This window comes from Schistocerca americana, chromosome 10 (genome assembly GCF_021461395.2).
Source record: "Schistocerca americana isolate TAMUIC-IGC-003095 chromosome 10, iqSchAmer2.1, whole genome shotgun sequence".
NCBI classification, from domain to species: domain Eukaryota; kingdom Metazoa; phylum Arthropoda; class Insecta; order Orthoptera; family Acrididae; genus Schistocerca; species Schistocerca americana.
Genome location: NC_060128.1, coordinates 111879586 through 111896331, shown reverse-complemented (window position 1 = coordinate 111896331; position 16746 = coordinate 111879586). Strand labels below are relative to the sequence as shown.

Sequence of the window (16746 nt, the reverse complement as noted above, 5' to 3'; positions counted from 1 at the left end):
TCAGGCTACAATGTATAAAAAGAAATTAATGTGTTTCAATCAATATGTACTAATGGTTAAAATTACTCTTTTTGTAAAAATATTTGAAATTACAAAAATATCTGGCATATTTAAAATTCATATTATTAATTGTACAATCAAACACTAATTATTAAATTTAATTCTGGATTAATTTGTAAAATAATGATATATTTTAGCAATGATTCATGTTTTGTTTTGTAAACTCTTCTGCTTTGTAAAGTCTTTGGAAATTGTGAGTACCGCAGAATGTAAACAGTGGGTTAGGCATACTTCCAATGGAAATGCACATATTTTGTTAAATTTGTCAACGACAATGTAATCTGTGGTGTGCTGAAAGTGAAAATAGTAAAATCGGTGTGATTTAAAAGAATGGGATAAAATAAGATTCAAGAACAATACAGAAGAATTTTCAACAGTTATTTAGTCATCAAGAACCTAAGAAATCGAAATTTTCAGCTGCAAGAATGTACCCCCATACAAGACTTCGAGCCATTGACAACAACAATTAGATAATGAAGATAAGTTATTATTTTGTATATCTTACACCTCTCGAATCTTTTGAAAATAGTGAAGATACGAAGACAGTGAATTTAACAGTGATGTGTGGTAGGGTAAGTTTACAAACTACAATCACTCACTAGTGGAAAGACACGATGATAGACCCCGTAGTGGCCGACCGAGCACGAGGCGTAATGCTGCTGAGACAGTTCAAGAAGAAATGGAGACTGTAGCGGGTTCGTCTATGCATGGGGAAGTCAGTGCTCGTGCAGTCGCACGTCACACCGGCGTTCCATACACTACTGTTTGGTTGGCATTGAGGCGTACCCTCCGATACTATCTGTACAAAATCCATCAGCATCATGAACTGTTACCTGGTGATTTAGTGAAGCAGAGGGCATTTGCGGTGTGGGCGTTTCAAAAGATGGCGGAAGATGACGATTGGTTGAATAACGTGTTGTGGACCAACGAAGCTCATTTCATGCTCCGAGGGTCTGTCAACGCCCACAACTGCAGAATTTGGGCTACCGAAGATCCTAGAACTGTCGTGGAAACTCCATTGCACAACGAGAAAGTCACGGTATGGGTTGGATTTACCACATCTACCGTTATCAGGCCTTTTTTCTTCGAGGAAATGCGGGATTCTGGTTTTGTAACTGCTACCGTGACGGGTGAGAGGTACGCCGATATGTTACAGAATCGCATCATCCCCAGCCTGGCTGATAAACAACTGCTGGAACGTGCGATGTTTATGCAGGATGGCGCTCCATCCCATATTGCTAGATGCGTTAAAGATATCTTGCGCGTGTCGTTTGGTGATGATTGGGTGCTCAGCCGCCACTTTCGTCATGCTTGGCCTCCCAGGTCCCCAGACCGTGCAATTTTGGCTTTGGGGTTACCTAAAGTCGCAAGTGTATCGTGATTGACCGACATCTCTAGGGATGCTGAAAGACAACATCCGACGCCAATGCCTCACCAAAACTCCCGACATGCTTTACAGTGTTGTTCACAACATTATTCCTCGACTACAGCTATTGTTGAGGAAAGATGGTGGACATATTGAGCATTTCCTGTAAAGAACATCATCTTTGCTTTGTCTTACTTTGTTACGCTAATTATTGCTATTCTGGTCAGATGAAGCGCCATCTGTTGGACATTTTTTGAACTTTTATATTTTTTTGGATCTAATACAACCCCATGTCATTCCAAGCATGTGTGTCAATTTGTACCTCTCTATCTACATTATTCCGTGATTTATTCAGTTTTCAAATGTATGACTTTTTGATCACCCGGTAGACTGCTGGAGCAACAAAGGTTACCTAGTGACTGGAAGAAAGCATTTGTCATTCCCATTTTAAAGAAAGGGCACAGGACAGATGCACACAGTTATTGACTTATATCACTGATGTCAATCTGCTGTAGAATTATGGAACATGTTTAATGCTCAAGATAATGACATTTTTGGAGAACAAAAATCTCCTCTATAAAAATCAACATACGAGAGTTGAATGAAAGTAATGCCTCCACCTTCATTAATTGGGTTCGTATGGGAATATTTTAATAAATGAAACGCAGAAATAATCCTTAGAATGTGATCTTTCATTACAAATATTCACTGTTCTACATTATCACCAGCCAATTGGATACATTTCTGCCAATGATGAACAAGTTTTCTGAAGCCGTCACGGAAGAAGTCGACGCTTTGTTTCCGCAACCACAGTCTCACAGTTCTCTCAACGTCTTCATCATTCTCCTGACACAATTGAAAGGAGAAAGGTGTCATCTTCATTCTTGTAATGCGAGAGGAATTCCTGCCAAATTTTTTAAGTCTGTGCACTATGATTTCAGGAATCAGCATCCAGTGTACCCATCGTGCACAGATCTTACGATAGCCAAGCAAAGCATTAATGTGACCCACACGTTCTTGTGAAATGCCGACTGTGCTTGCAATTTCTCTGAGTGATACATCAATCACCCTGAATCAATCTGTCAACATTTTGCTTGTGAAACTTGATGGTTGCTGTCACAGGAAGTCCAACTTTTTGTTTGCCATGCAGGTCAGATCTTTCCACCTCAACATCTTTAAACTTACTCACCCAACGATACACAGTACTCACATCAACACAATCACCATAAACTGCTGATGAATCTCCTTTGGTGTTACACCTTCTGCTATCAAGAATTCAATGACAGCACGTTGATTAAATCGCATTGATCGACCGTCTGCGCAGGGTTCCATATTTTACACTGTAACAACACAACCGTTCAATGCTAAGGCTTCCCGCCAACTGGTGCTGTAGAGAAGAGGCTACGGAACAAGGCAGTACCTGCCGCATACCAATGATGCCAACTGTTGAACAGTTATGAAGGTGGAGGCATTACTTTTCAGTTAACCCTCGTAGATTTCTGAAACAGAGAGCTTGTGAAACATGGCTCACTCTGTTCCTCCGTGAGATCCATAGCGCTACAGACAACAGTGCTCAGGTGGATGCCCTGTTCCCTGACTTCAGGAACGCATTTGATACATTCCCACACCACCTTCTAGTGAAAAAAATATGTGCTTAACCAGCATAAAACCACATTTGCGACTGTACTGAAGAGTGCCTTGCAGATAGAACTCAACAAGTTGCTCTTAACGGAAAAAAATTGATAGATGTAAAGGTAATTTCTGGAGTACCCACAGAAAGTGTGATAGTACTGTTATTGTTTACAACATACATAAATGACCCAAAAGAACTGGACGCTATTTAAGACTGTTCGTGGATGATGTTGTTGTCTATAACTAAGCAGCAATGCTAGAAGACAGTACTGATTTGCAAAATGACCTGCAGACGATCAATGACTAGGGTAGGACCTGGAAGTTCACCCTGAGCAAAAACAAATGTACCATATTGCACATACATAGGAAAATAAAGCCTCTACCATACAACTACACTATTGGTGATAAACTGCTAGAAACAGCATCTACTGTAAAATGTATAGAAGTAGCTATTTAGAGTGACCTTAAATGGAATGACCATGAAAACAAACAGAGATTCATTGGACGAATCTTAAGGAAATGTAATTCATCCACAAAGGAAGTGGCTTATAAGGTGCTTGTTTAATTGAGTCTTATGTACTGTTCACAGTATGGGATGCATCCTATGGGAGCATTGCTGAGATGCTCAACAAACTCTATTGTTGGACATTACAAGAGAGGTTTTGTGCTTCACGGAGAGTCTTAATATTGAAATTTCGAAAGAGAGCTTTCCAGGAAGAGTTAGACGAACGTCCATCTCACATAATGACCATGACGAGAAAATTATAGAAATTACAGCCAATACAGAGACTTACTGAGAATCATTCTTCCCAAACACAGATTCTGACCGAAGGCTGAGACAAATAAAATGAATTTGTAGATTCTTCTGTAGGAGCCAGCTCTACGAGGTCTTTTTTAATATAGTCCAGCATTAAATTACCATAAACATGTCTTAGACCATCATTTCTGCATTGTCTAAAGGCAGCAAAACATTTCTCAGCAATGTGAAATGTTCTTGAGTAGATGATAGTGAATTTTCAAGAGAGGCAAAACTACTCGCTGCTGGTCTGCAATTGGGTATATTGTGCCATAAGAGCAGATTGCTCTTTCTTTTTCCAAACAATTTTGACACTGTGGCCCTGATTGAGGCAGAGAAAACACAAATTTCTTGCTCTTAACAGCTTGAGCTGCTCTGGAGTGTCCTTTATTATCTTGCAGTCTTGTGCCCAGGGGTCACTACATTCACAAAAACTGCAATAAAGCTTCATGGAACATGTGATATTGTGCTTCGAATGCCTGTGATTGGAATTAATATTGGGGAGAGCTGTGGCAGCAGGTAATGTGCTTGTGAATTCCGTGTCTTTGCATACCTTTTGTGCAGTGAGTGCACTGTAAATCTCTTTGGCTAAAAATTACATTAAACACAGTATGTCATCTAGGGATAGTTTCTCCCTCTTGATGTAGATTCTTCAGCACCGACAAATGTCTGTGGGGAAAGTGCGCAAAATTTTTGGCATGTGATACTTGTCACAGGCATTTACATCTCCACTCAATGACTTCATAGTTCGGATATGCCTATTGTATTCTATGAATGTTCTATTACTCGATTGAAGACATTCAACCCAAATGGTTCTAAGTAGTCTAAGTGACCCTGCATAATGTGGTTGCAGTCTCCATACCTTACCTGAAGAGTATAGCAAGTGTCATCGTAAGTCGAAGAAATCACTGCAATGCCATCAAACAGTTGTTTGGGCTCACATTCAAGATATCCTCTTAAGAACATGTGTTTATTAATAGTAGTCACAAAAGCATTACTATAAATACAGCTTTCAAACAGTTCCCAAAATCTGGGCCAGCTCTCAGTGTCTCCAGAGAAAGGTTCAAGCTTAATAGAGGGCAATTTAATTGTCATAGAAATCAGAACCACAGATGAGACTGGATCATTCAAACACAATGTCACAGTAGAAACAGACAATTTTTTCTTGATAGCATCTCAGACTTTGAAAATTGCACGTTTCGCCTTGTCAAGTTAATTGTTGAATTGTGTGAAGTGTTTTCAAGCTGCTTCTTCCCAGTGTTCCCTGCAATACTTAATATTCTGGAGTGGTGTGTCATCTTAAAATTCTTCAATTGCAGATACTAGCCTTATAAATCTTCAAGAGACATTGCTGTTATTAGCTTTCTAATAATATGCTAAGTACACCATCATATATTCCACTGTAACAAGTGCGTAAAGTTGGGCTACATGAAGGAACAGCTCACAATAAATGACTCACAGATAGCCAGGGATGTTAATGACTATGACATGAACAATTAATGAAAAAACTTTTGAATTAAATGCTCACAACTCTGCAATCTTTTTGGTTAAGACAAGGAACTTCTTAATGCTTCCCTAAAAGCAACAGTAGGCACCGTGAGCCATAATAATTGTCTTATCAGTCATAAGAGTAGAGGGCCATTGTAATAATCTTCCACGTAGTGCCTACTGTACAGCATGCAATTGGTGCCATAACTTTTGAGGTGTTGCGGCAGCTCCACCTTCCATTAGTGACAAGAAGGTGGGAGTGTGTCACCCAATAGTAGCCCACAAGCTCCCTCCCCAGGTTTCAGCACCAGAAATTTTCACCAATGCATCACGAATACAGTGAAGTACAAGGTCGATCACTTGAACCAAAGTGTTTGTCGACGTATTTATATCAACATGACAGCAGTGATATTATTGTAAGTATTCACGACAACAATGCACGATGTCACTGGATGAAGACCACAGAAACTTATCAAATCACTAAACATACAACAAACCCTGCTTTTGTGCTGGACTGTCTGGTTTATTGTATCAGGATACATTCACCATGCAGCTTTTGACGCCTCTTTGTCTGTTTAAGGTTCATGCTCTCATACTGAAAGCAGACAGAAAAGATGTGACAGTTAAAACTATATAACAGGAATGGATAATGGCATTTAGTTCTAAAGCCAAAAGAATAGGTGTGTTTCTTTAGTTTCCTTCGACTGCATTCATTTCCTCTCATTTGAGAAGAGCATGACACCAATACACTACAAACAATTAAATGGCTTTATTTCTGGTGACTAATGTCCTGTAGCTCGTGACTTTGTTCCTCTTAACCTTGCTGACACATTTGGCCACCATACTGCATGTTAATGATGAAACTTTGTGAGCACATTTATATGAATGATTATTCCTGCCACAATGTAATTTTAATGGCAACAGACTTGTAAAAATATTTGTCTCATGACAGCAATTTCGGTGGTATTCTATTTTTTGTTGGTTTATGACTATATCTCACACAAATTCTGAGACTAATTTCCTGTTCATATAAACAGCTTTAAATATGTAGAGTAAATAGGAAAAAAGTTAATGCAAAATGTTGACGAAATGCTATTTTTCAGCAGCATGTCTTCAAAAACCAACAAGACTGTTCATGTAGCCTCTACAGGAAGTTCCTGTACTTGTTCAAATAAGCACTACACAAAACTACTTGGGGAAGAAGAAAACATTTTCCATTAACTTTGGGACACATGAAACTTTAATACCCAGAATACTTACTTGATGAGCTGCATACAAAAGGTACTAAAAAAGTGGAGGTTTGTTCAGTTTTTAAATACAGAAGGTCTAATATCTTGCAATTTTTTTTTCTCTATTATCATAATTTCTTTCACAGCTATCCAAAAACGACTACCAAGGAAATGGCATCTAAGGCTGTTATGTTTTCATGTAACACGAAGCTATGTGCAAAGGAAGTCATGATCTGCAAGGAAGATTTCACAAGGGTTCATGGCTTACAGAATCATGCAGGAAGAGTGAGTAATTTACAACAGCAAATGAAGCAGGGTTTTGCAATTCCAAAAGAAGATGAAAGAGGTTTGTATGATACACTGTACTATCATGTTAGGCACTTACTCAAATAGAATACTGTAGAAACATTTGTATTAGAAAGAGAATATACACTCTTTTTTTTCCTGTTCTGGAAAACTTGGAAACTACCAATATAAATTCCAAGATGAGGCTGTACAAGGTGTCAAGGATTTTCTCAATTTCATACCAAAATATAACAGACATTAGAGTAGGCAGCAGAACTCCAACAAAATGTATTTGGAATGTGATCTCACAATTGCATCCTTATTTCGTGATAACTACTCATGCTGCAAATAAAAGCAGGTTATGAACTGCATGTCATAAAGGCTGCCAGTGGACAAAATATGATTGTGTCTTTAACTGCACAGGTTAAGAGAAGTCGAACGGGCGCCATGTGACAGCAATGGACATGCAGCGATTGTTCCCCAACCTAAACTACCAGTTGGTCCAGCATTTTACAAGAGGAAAATATATACATACAATTATGGTATCCACAACTGCAGATCAAATAAGGGTTATATGTTTCTGTGTAGCGAAAAAGGTAGAGGGAGGGGTTCAGATGACTTTGGGAGCTGCTTGTTAAAGTACAGTGAAAACCCTACTTTTACACTTTTCAAGGGACTTCAAAAAAAAATGGTATAAAATGCGGGAATGTGTAAAATGTGGGAAATAATGTTTTAAGTTGTAAAAGTTATGTATAGGGTACTCCCTTGCACTTTATGTATCATATATGTACATAACAGGCATCAAAAGACTTGTCACGGTCTTGTTTATTATCTAATGATGGTTTATTATAGAATAAAAACTGCTGATGTAACTGGAACTGATAACTGTTGGGAAGTAAAAACGTTTGAATCCATTTCATATTTCATAATCGATGTTTTTGAAAGCCTGCAGCTGTCATTCATTATTTAAATAATGAAATACTGTACTAGTTAAGTATTTTTTCATGTGTAGCATGACGCCTTTCAAGAATTTTTTATCATTGTCAAGTGCAAATATGTAAATAAGTACTTTGTATGGTGGTTGAATATGTGTTATTCTGCATCTCTTGCACTTTAGTCGTCTTTTTGTGGTTATCAGGTACTGTGCCTTGTCAGCTATGTAGAAAAACACACACACACACACACACACACACACACACACACACACACACACACACTATCACTCACATTGTTTGTTTGTGTAACATCACAAGAAATACATATCTAAATACTGCACTTGACAACAAGAATAAATTCTCAAAACACGTTTTGCTCAGCATGAATAAAATACATTACTGGCACAAATTGAATGATGGTGTCAACTACCGCACCAAATGGCCATATGCAGGAACACGCTAAATATGGTTCGACAAAGGTGTCACGATGATCACAACAATCACAAGACTGCATTTGCACAGTAGAGATAGTTTGGAAGTGGTTGTGATTGGTCATGATATCTTTATTCGAATGAACCTAGTTACTCATATCAGCCACCACGCCAAGCAGAGGTTGGCAGTAGCGGGAGATAGAGCACGAATTGTTACAACTTTTACACGTTTACCGTTTCAAATCTGCTGAGTAGAGTGCCATGGTGTCAATAAACTTAACCACATAATATTTGTAAACGCTACTGGATGGCCAACATCATGCCAGCATCATTTTTTCTCCGCAAACTTTTTATTGTAATGCGTAAATCGCGGGAAAATTATAAATATGTTGACACAAAATCAGGTGCAAATAAAAATTGTGGGCACAGGAAATTTGACGGGACCAACAGAAAATGTCATAAATGGCAGGAAAACGATAATTCCGGTAATTTAAAAGCAGAGTTATACTGTACTTAGAAATGACTAATCCTCAAACAAAACATCTCCATATAATCAGATGACTGCAAGGGAGAGGCAAAGAATTGGACTATTATTGCTTTGGAGAGGTCCCTTGTTGCTACCACAAGATTTCAATCTGTTCAGCATTACTTCCCTGTGGTACATCACATCAGACTCCTTGCAAACGTGATTTTGGTCACAATGAAGTGTATGCAAGAAACAAACAAACAATACTGTACACAGTAGATGAATGGGCAGAAGTAATAAAACCAATAGTCCAAAAAATTTCACAGTGACTAAAATGGAAAGAGAAGACTTCAGAAGTCTGGAATTCCTGAAGACACTGACTGAGAACTTATGTTATTCACATCTGAAAATTCCCTTTATTTCAGTGAAGCTATACAGTCTGTGGATCCCTTCAAGATAAGTGTAAAGCACTGTTATTCAGACATAAGCACCTTCACGTCAGTGGATATTCATATCGAGAGGAAAGGAAGGTTTGTTGAATCAGATCCGTATCAGCTGCCAATAAAGTACACAAAGCCCTTCTAACTAGTCAGAAAAAAAACTGGTGTTGTACTGTCTCTTATTACACACATACCTGCAGTAAATCAAGATTTCTTTTGGTCATGTGCAGGAAATAGTATGAACAATGATGAGGTAGAGGGACTTCCTTGATGTAATGGTCAAATGTTCAAATGTGTGTGAAATCTTATGGACTTAACTGCTAAGGTCATCACACGGCTAATCCCGCGCGACTATGTAATGGTCTCAGTGTAAAATAACTTAGTATTCTCTGTCACCTACGATGTATGTACACACGTGTAAAAATTATAAATACTGGTCACTGTGTAAGAGTAAGTTAAAATAAATCCATACAAATTTATATTTTATGTTTTAAATTATTTTCTGGGAGATATACTCTATATAGGCACTATTAATTACATCTTAATTACACTGAATCTAAAATTAATATTACATAACACAATGAGAGTAGACTATTTCACTACAAACTTTGCAAGTATTAAGCAAGTGTTTGAAGGACAAAGAAGGCTTCTATTATGTATTAAACATTTTTAGATTTCCGTGAAACTTTAAACTGATGCATCTCAATCGTAGTTCCATGTGGCTCATAACTATGTCTCTCCGACACCTTCAATGTGTACTTTTGCAGAAATTTGACTAGAGATACTCACCTCCCTGTCAAACGATGCAACCACAAGCAACGTCGCCGCAATGTCTTTCACAAAGGGTGCGAGCACGTCTCGATCGTACGCACGGGCAAACGACCAGCACACATAGCAGGCCGCATCCCGTATGTGGATCCCCACAGAGGAACTGCCACAGGGCTCGTCGTACGTCAGAGCCTTCAGCACGACCGGCACCACAGTGGGCAGGCGGGCAGGCAGCAGCAAGCCCCTGCGACCTGAAAACCCCGCATATTAGGCTCGTTAGTCTGCACCGGCATTCGGATAAGCATTCAAATAAAAATACAAAAGTCGTAGTAGACTGTAAAACGATTTTCTTTATTTTTTTCATATTTCTTCTGTTTCTTCAATAATGTGGTTTATGGGATGTGGGTTGTTAGCCCCCAACCCCGAATGCATTATTGGGGATGCCACCCTTTTGTCTAAGCACACAGACAGTTAGCAAAGTCTCCTCTCTCCCTTCCCTAACGTATGGGACACTCTTCGCTTGAGCCCTCTGCTGAGGCCTGTCTGGCTTATGCAACCCTCCCAGTAGCTACGCTATCACTGGCATGGCTAATTACTATTAAATAATTCTCAATATTTTTGATCTTGAAATGCAACCACAAGCAGGTAAAACAGTGGTGGATGTCCGAGCCTTGCCACAGAATGTGGAAGGTTGAGGCTTGCATGGTCTACAAAGGAGAGCATGCAGCCTTCAGTGACAGAGCTGACGAAAAAGTACAATTTTGGTGCAGGCACCAGAGTTGTAAGTACTTTTTCATCAGATCTGCCACAGAATGCCGCACGTGTAGGTAAAACTTTTTCGGACCACAGTGCTTAGCGCACACTGCTGAAAGTGAAGCTCTGCAGCACACCATCCCTCATTGCTCCCATGCTGACCCGACAGCATTATCAATTATTTTTGCAATGGACAGCTGGACCATCAAGATTGCAGTGTGGTTCAATGAAAATGTTTGCCTGACAGGACAAATCATATTTCTTATGTCAACAGTCTTGTCTGGATAACTGCCCAAAGCGTGCACTGCTCCCTGCTATACAGACACAGGCCAGGGAGAAAAGGGGGGGGGGGAGGAGAGGAAGAACGAGGAGGGAGGAGGGAAGGAAGGTGCGAGAACGGAAGAGGAGGAGGGAGGAGGGGCGAGGAGGGGAGGGAAGGTTAGAGCAGGGGTGAAGAGGGGGGAGGCAGTATTATGCTGTGAAACACATTCACCTAAGTTCCAATGGGGCCTGTGGTAGTAATTGAAAGCACCACTATAGCAGTGGACTACATGAACATTATTGAAAGCCACCAGCACCCCTTTATCATACAGTTTAGAGGAAACCTATAAAATGAGACTCATTCACTCACTGCAACTTCACTAAGATTAAACCAAACAATCACTCTATCTCACAGGCCTTAATACATCAGAGAAGGGTGAAAGGTGCTATACATGGAATTAAAACAGAAGTAAAACCACAGAAGATCAAAACGAAAGGCAAAGGGAAATTTTATTGGCTGACCACTCGAGGCAAAAAAATGGGGGGCAGTCACCCTGTTATCACATAAAGAACATCTCCCTAAAATTTTAGGTTGGTAGATCACAAAACCGTAAAACATGAACCACATTTGTTTCAACATCACTTAAAATAGAGGGCAGATCTGCTGGCAAATCTGTCACTGCCCTCTGGTTTGAAAATAAAACACAGTCTAGTAACATGTGGCACACAGTGATCTGTATGCCACAAGCACCACACACAGGAAGATTCTCTCACTGGAGCAAGAAGCCATGTGTCACAGTAATGTGGCCTATGTGCAGATGGGTAAGGAGAACTTCATCCTGTCTTTGTGGCTGAAAGGAAGTACACTGCAACCTCATAGTGGGCTTTACTAGATGCAGCTCATTGTCAGTCAGTTCCAGCCACACATCTTCCCATCGACACATGACTCTGTACCTTAACAGCGAGGTGATAGCATACATGGAAATAGCACACTGAAATAACTGAGGATCACTACACGCATCCTTGGCTGCGACACCTGCCCTTTTATTCCCTGCAGTACCCATGTACCCTGGTTCTCAGCAGGAAGACACCTCCTTCCACAACTGTTGCAGCTGGAGGAGGGCATCCTGTATATTCTGGACTACTTTATCTGCCAGGTACAAATGTTGTCGAGAGTGAAGAGCACTCAGAGAATTGGAACAGACAAGGAATTTAGCATTCCACACATGCTTTATCTGCTCCAGTGCCTGCAAGATTGCACACAGTTCTGTGTCGAATACAGTTAAGTCTCGATGCAGTTGGATCTTGAGGACACAATCGGTAAAAACAACAGAGTAACCAACATAGTCCCTTGTTTCGACCCATCTGTAGAGGCATCTGTAGACTTGTGGTGCTCAGTTAAAATGTCAGAAAATAATATATTAAAAACATATCCAGGAGTGAACCTCTGCATCAACCATGGTGACAGCTGATTAAAAACTTGGATTTGGGGCTGCACGCGCTCCACACAAAGTGACTCCAGCGCTCAATGCACGTGGAACCCAAAAGCCATTGTTGCTTGTGAACATTTGCAGAAAAGGGGTGTACCAGAGGTGGACAAGCAACAGTATATGGTACGCAAGTGAAATCAGAACTAAGAGGTACTTACATGCCCGATGCACAATGAGTTGTTCTTGTCGGACAGTAAGTGGTGATTCACCAGCCTCAGCAGAGAGCTGGGTATGGGACTGGTCATGTAAGCACCTGGAGTTAACCTAATTCCCTCATGGTGGATAGCATCAGTAATCTTAAAGAAAGATGGCCTCGCTGATCCATACACCGAGCATCCATAGTCTAGCCGTGAACACACAAAAGTCCTATAAAACTGGAGCAGATGCACACTGTCTGCTCCCAAGGACCTGCGGCTAAGGCACTTTAGAATATTCAGTGCCTTCTGAGTTTGGCTTTCAGGTCCCTCAGGTGTGGTAACCAAGACAGTTTGTAGTAAAAAATGAGGCCCATAAACCTCGATGAGTCTGTAAACTGTAGAATGGTGTCCCTCATATGCATGTCAGGTAAATTAAGCATATGATGAGAACAATTTTAAACTGAACATACACAGGTTTATCTGCAGAAAGCTGAAACCTGTCTTTGATGTCCATTCCTCTAACCTCTGTACTGTAAATTGACTGGAGGAGGAACAAAAAATAGCAAAATCATCCACAAATAAGAAGAACTATACAGGACTCCTTATCACAGACGTGATACTGTTTATGGCTACGGCAAAGAGGGTAACACTTAAAGCACTGCACTGAGGAACACCATTCTACTGCTCAAAATGGTCTGACAGCACATCATCAACTTGGGATCTAAAAAAGCATTTATTTAGGAAGGACCATACAAAAGTGTGGAGTTGGCCATGAAAGCCCCATTGATGGAGTTGCTCGAGATTATTGTGTCTCCAAGTAGTCCTGTACCCCTTGCCAATATCAAAGAATATAGCAAGACAGTGATGTTTACGTAGGAAAACCTGTTGAATAGCCGCCTCTAGTAAGGTCAGGTTGTCGATAGTGGCCCAAATTCTCAGGAATCCACACTGAGAGCAGCTAAGCAGTTGCTTGATCTGTAACAGCCACACCAGATGATGGTTACCCATTCATTCCGGGGTCTTTCCTACACAGCTCGTTAAGGCGACACTCCGGTAACTACTGAACCATGTGCAATCCTTTCCAGGTTTGAAGAGAAGAATCAGAATTGCTTCTCTCTACGAGTTGGGAAAGTTGGCTGTCTGCCATATAAGGCCAAAACATTTGGGGAGGATTTCCTTTGATGGTGCTGGTGAGTATTGAAGCATGCAGTACTGGATAGTGTCGTGAAAAGGTGCAGTATGACGAGTCTCAGACAGTGCCGATTCCAGCTCCCGCATGGAGAAATGGCAGTTGTACAGGTCAGAATTGTGGGACCTCAAGTCCAACTTGCTCCACTCTGCAGTCGCACAGTAGCATCGAAATACCGGATCCTGCCTGGCATTGGCAGTAGTCACTGCAAAATGCTGTGCCACTGTCTGAGCACTGTCTCCACACATTGTTTGGAGACACCCATTTCAGCACATTGGTAAACGAATGTGTTTACCAGAAATCATCCGGATAGTTTCCCATACAAGTGGAACAGTTGGTGAAGTCCAGGAACACAAGCCACAACCATTTTCTGCTCTCCTTAATTACACGTTGAGCCTTGGCTCTTGCAGCTTGAAAGGCTGCGAGGTTTGTTACGGCTTGAAAGGGTGTGAGGTTGTCTGCTGTTGGCCAGCATTTAAACCGTCGAAGACCCGCATGTCTGTTCCAGATTGCTGAACGGCGCTCATCAGTCCACCAAGGTACAGATCACTTCCTAAGATGACCTGAAGACTTTGGGATGCATAAGTCAGCAGCATGACAGATCACTTCCACGATGTAGACCACCCATTCCTAGACGATGTCACAGTGTTCAGACACAGCCAGCTGGCTGAACAGCTTCCAGTTAGCTCTGCTGACCATCCATTTCAGCAAGCAATTCTCCATCCAGTAGCGGGATCCACAATGCGAAGTAGTGATGGCTAAAGACGACCCAGTACCAGCGTGAAATGAATGGGACTGCCTGTGTTGATGATGCATAGCTCCTGAGATATCATGAGGCTCTCCAAAACTCAACTCCTGGGGAAAGTCTAGGTCGAACCCCATAATACATTATGGGCATTGAAATCACCTAGCAGGAGAAATGGGTGTGGAAGTTGTGCTATAAGCACTGTGAGAGCCTCAGAGTGCACCGCATCCTGCAGAGGTAAATACAGGATGAAGATGCGATCTTCTGATCCCCACAAACAGCAACAGATATTGCTTGTTGGTCAGTAATCAAGGAGACAACAGAGGAGTAGTGAGTGTTATTTACAAACACAGCAACCCTTCCCTTGGCTCTTTCTCCAGTCAGGCTATCATTTTGGTGGAGGGTACAGCCCCATAGCACAGTGGTGTCTGTGGCTTTGATATGTGTTTCCTGTAAACACAATCACAGGGGGTTTGCCTATATTTCAGTTCCTCCACAAGTCCTGAACCCATTTCTGCTTCGCTGTAGTATGGGAACCATTTATCGTAGGGGTTGCACTTTCACCTGTCTTTCCACTGGGGTGGAGAGCCCGCAACAGGATGACAAGCAGCCTTGGGGCAAGATGGTTGCCCCGTGCAGACTTCGCAGTCCATCGGCTCTGCAGCAGAAGCAACAGAACGTGAAGTCGAATGACATCAGCTCGGTCTGATGACTTACCGCCTATTTTCGCCTGCAGTGGAAGCTTCCCATTTGCTTTTTTGGTCTGGGAGGGCTTTGTACGAGCTACCACAGAGGCGGTGGAGGCAATGCCGGATTTTTTACCAAGCTCTGCTTTTGCAGGTATCAGCAACTCTGCAATAGTGGTAACCGTTGCTTTGTATGACTTTCTTAGGAGGGCTATGGGCTCTGAAACAACTCCAGCTTGACTTGTGCACTACAAACACAGGTTCTAGTGCTGACACCAGAAACCTCCATTTGGGTAGAAGAGTTGGCTGTAGAAACTGGCTATTTAAGGGATGAAGAAAAAGATGCAGTCAATGTGGGAGGCTGCACAACTTTATAAATCCTCTTGGTCTCACCATATGGCATGCGTTTCGATGTTTTAATCTCCTTTACCTTCCTTTCTTCAAGGAAAAGACTGCAGTCGCTACTGCAGACAGGGTGATCCCCAGAGTAATTTACACACTTCTGAGGGGAGGAGCAACCAACTCCATCATGGGCAGCCTTGTCAAATTTGTCCCAAGTGGCTTCACTGTTACACCCTAAGGTGGCGTGCCTAAAGTTCTGGCATTTAAAACAGCGCATTGGGTTGAGGACACAGGGACACACAGTTATGCGAGGAAAATTTGCCTTAATATGTTCCGAGAGTTTTGTGCTATTAAAAGTAAAGATGAATAAGTCTGATTTAATCTGATCACTTTCCACCCTTTTCATAATATTCTGCATATTTGCAATGCCGTCTTGGACCCATTCAACTTTAAGGTATACCTTGGGGATGTCTACCATTCTCTACAAGTCACAACGCCTTTACTGTAGTTTAATGTAGTGTGGAGGTCATTCCCCAAGTTTTGGCCTTCTGCAGGTTTGTCATTGTTGGGAACTTGATACTTCCATCAGCAATGTCCCATTTCATAACAGCTTAAGTGCTTTTAAAGTACCTGCAATCCCCTAAAAACCATTTTGTATGTAAAAAGGTAACACTTTTTCAGAACTTCCCTCTTTTCGTTTAACCAATAAAAACACAATCTGCCCAGCTGCAAGCATTCTGTTACTGAACACACCAGAATTCTGTAATATTCCTGAGTCCAGAGGACTGGTTACACAAGTCCTCTTATTTGATTCGGTGTTGGTACCTCCCAGCAGCCCACCCATTCCACTGGGACATGGAAGAGAAAACTTCGAAGTATCCATCTCAGTCCCGAGAGCAGCTAAGGAAACAAAAGTCCACCTACACAGAGCCCCGCGAGCCTTGGTAAGCCTTATACACCTGAGATGCGGCAAGTTTTCCAGAGGTTGCCAGCTAACAATTGTTCCACCTCAACAGCTATGCATCTCATCATCACACAGCACACCTTGAGATTGAGTGGTTTTTATAGAGGCTTTTTGCATCCACATGACCTGGGCAAAGCCAAATTCCCAGTTCCCTGCGACACACAACATTCCACTGCCATACCACACAGTGGTCACTGAAGCCTGCCCAGAGCTTACAGTGACAGAGGACTGGCAGCACTTACCAAACCAGATCTCAAGAACACGGGGTCCCAAGGCCGTACAA

General features: G+C 41.5%; 1 protein-coding gene across 1 annotated transcript in view; it reads right to left on the bottom strand.

Moving 5' to 3' along the window:
* LOC124552512 (tubulin-specific chaperone D) overlaps positions 1-16746 on the bottom strand; it is a 192117-nt gene that overhangs the window by 109925 nt on the left and 65446 nt on the right. The window contains exon 7 of the mRNA XM_047126801.1: positions 9918-10147. Within this exon, the coding sequence (XP_046982757.1) occupies positions 9918-10147 (230 nt within the window). The remainder of the gene's footprint in view (positions 1-9917; positions 10148-16746) is intronic.